At 42.3% G+C, this 1,918-nt stretch overlaps 1 protein-coding gene across 1 annotated transcript in view; it reads left to right on the top strand.

Annotated features, from left to right (window-relative positions):
* LOC102205238 (ribonuclease inhibitor-like) overlaps positions 1–1,918 on the top strand; it is a 42,748-nt gene that overhangs the window by 34,061 nt on the left and 6,769 nt on the right. The window contains exons 2-3 of the mRNA XM_005754558.1: positions 920–1,090; positions 1,195–1,368. Coding sequence (XP_005754615.1) covers positions 920–1,090; positions 1,195–1,368 — 345 coding nt within the window. The remainder of the gene's footprint in view (positions 1–919; positions 1,091–1,194; positions 1,369–1,918) is intronic.

Raw genomic sequence — 1,918 nt, 5'->3', positions numbered from 1 at the left:
TCAACAATCAAATCCAGCTAACTTACTTAGCGAGGTACGAAGAACGGACCCCAGGAGTGGGTAATGAGCACCATGCACTGCAGTGTGATGAACGCATGGGAGGTATCTCCTTTTTACCATCCTTAAAACATGCCCAGCTAACCTGCACAATGCAACACAATGCATGACTTCACAGTCGGAGCCAAGATCTTACTTTTCCATTCTGTTTGTGCTTTCCCTGCAACATTTGAGTTTTTGAATCAACAAAGATTTCTTAGAATCTTAGTTATGTTATAATAATGTAAGTTAAACGTTTACTAAATGTGGTGCGGCAGAAATCAAACATCTTTACCGTCTCTTTTCTCGTTGAGTTCCAGATTGTTTCTAGCTGATCCCAGAGACTTGCTTTGGATGAAACTTTTGTGTAACCTATCTTTGAATCCACTAAATTCCAGATCTGTTCAGTTGGAATCAAATCTGTACTTTGGCCATCACATCAATTCCAATACTTCACATTGCTTTCTCTTGGTCAGGTAATCTTTGTACAGACTTGAAGAATGCTTGGGGTCATCGTCTCATTGCATGAACCCATGACTACTCAGTTTCAGTCCAGAAGAGATTGCCCACACAGTTTGAAGAAATGGAAGCCCACCAATCATCGAATATCTGCCGTGTTTTACTAAATCCTTAATCCTATTTGTCTCAAAGACCTTCCAGCATCATAAAGTCCTTTTAATTCAGATGTTTCCTTCTCGATGAGCTCTCGATATACTATTTTTCAATTTAAGTGGCTTTATTTTCATTTCAACCATGTTCAGTGGTACAGTACAAAGTGAAACGAGACAGCGTTCCTCCAAAACATCAGATTATGACATCACTCTGTTTTCTGTTTGGATGCTTCACATCTGTTTTATAACTCACATTTTATTTCTGTTCACAGACTGAGTTCTTGTGGACTCTCAGAGACTCACTGTGAAGTTGTGGCCTCAGCTCTGAAGTCCAACCCCTCCCACTTGACAGAGCTGGACATGAGCTTTAACAACCTGCAGGATTCAGGTGCAAAGCTGTCCGCCGGACTGAAGAGTCCAAACTGTCAACTTAGGATTCTGAGGTCAGTTTACTGATTTGAGCTGTGATATTTATTAAATAAACATTTATATCAGTTTACTTTTTGAATACGATTAAAATTTATTTGTTTCTAATGTTTATATTCAGACTTAAAGGCTGCAGCCTGTCAGAGGTGAGCTGTGCTGCTTTGACCTCTGCTTTAAAGACTAACCCCTCCCATCTGGTAGAGCTGCACCTGAGTGGAAATGATCAGAAGGAATCCGATGTCAAGGGTCTGTGTGCTTATCTGGAAAGCCCTCACTGTAAACTACAGACTCTGAGGTCAGTATGAGAAACACGTGTGGCTTTTGTTGAGGCCTGAGCTGCTCGAGCTGGCATGCCCCATGCAAGCCGGCTTCTATACAGTTAGCATGTACGGGGCCCAGCCGTGTTTTTGGTGGGCTTGGTTCCACCTCCTTTACTATGACCCCACCTCACTGCAGTTGCACCTTTTGCCTGGTACCTAATAGTAACTCCCAGTGGTTTCCACCTGGGTGGGTCCTCTAGAGCTGCTTTTCCACCTCGCTGGGCTGTGGTGGGCTAAGGCCTCCTCTGTGGGGTGTGATTGTGGAAGGTGGGGTTGTGTGTGGTTGGTGGGTTACCCCCCTGGTCCCCTACCATTAGGTTTCCTCTCTTCTTGTAATTCACAGCACTAGCATAGTACACACTCACATAAGATTTAATAGCTATATTTACTAGGGCTGGGCGATATATCGAGTTTTTAAAAAATATCAATATATTTTTATACGAGATATAAGGTGTGACAATATCCTTTATATTGATATAGTCTATGTTACGTTATAATTATACTTGTGGAGCCGCAAGTTTGCCT

Source organism: Pundamilia nyererei, unplaced genomic scaffold (genome assembly GCF_000239375.1).
Source record: "Pundamilia nyererei isolate P.nyererei 1_Seehausen unplaced genomic scaffold, PunNye1.0 scaffold00592, whole genome shotgun sequence".
In the NCBI taxonomy this organism is placed as follows: Eukaryota; Metazoa; Chordata; class Actinopteri; order Cichliformes; family Cichlidae; genus Pundamilia; species Pundamilia nyererei.
The sequence above is the reverse complement of the archived record's forward strand: the minus strand, read 5'-3'. Positions and strand labels throughout refer to the sequence as shown.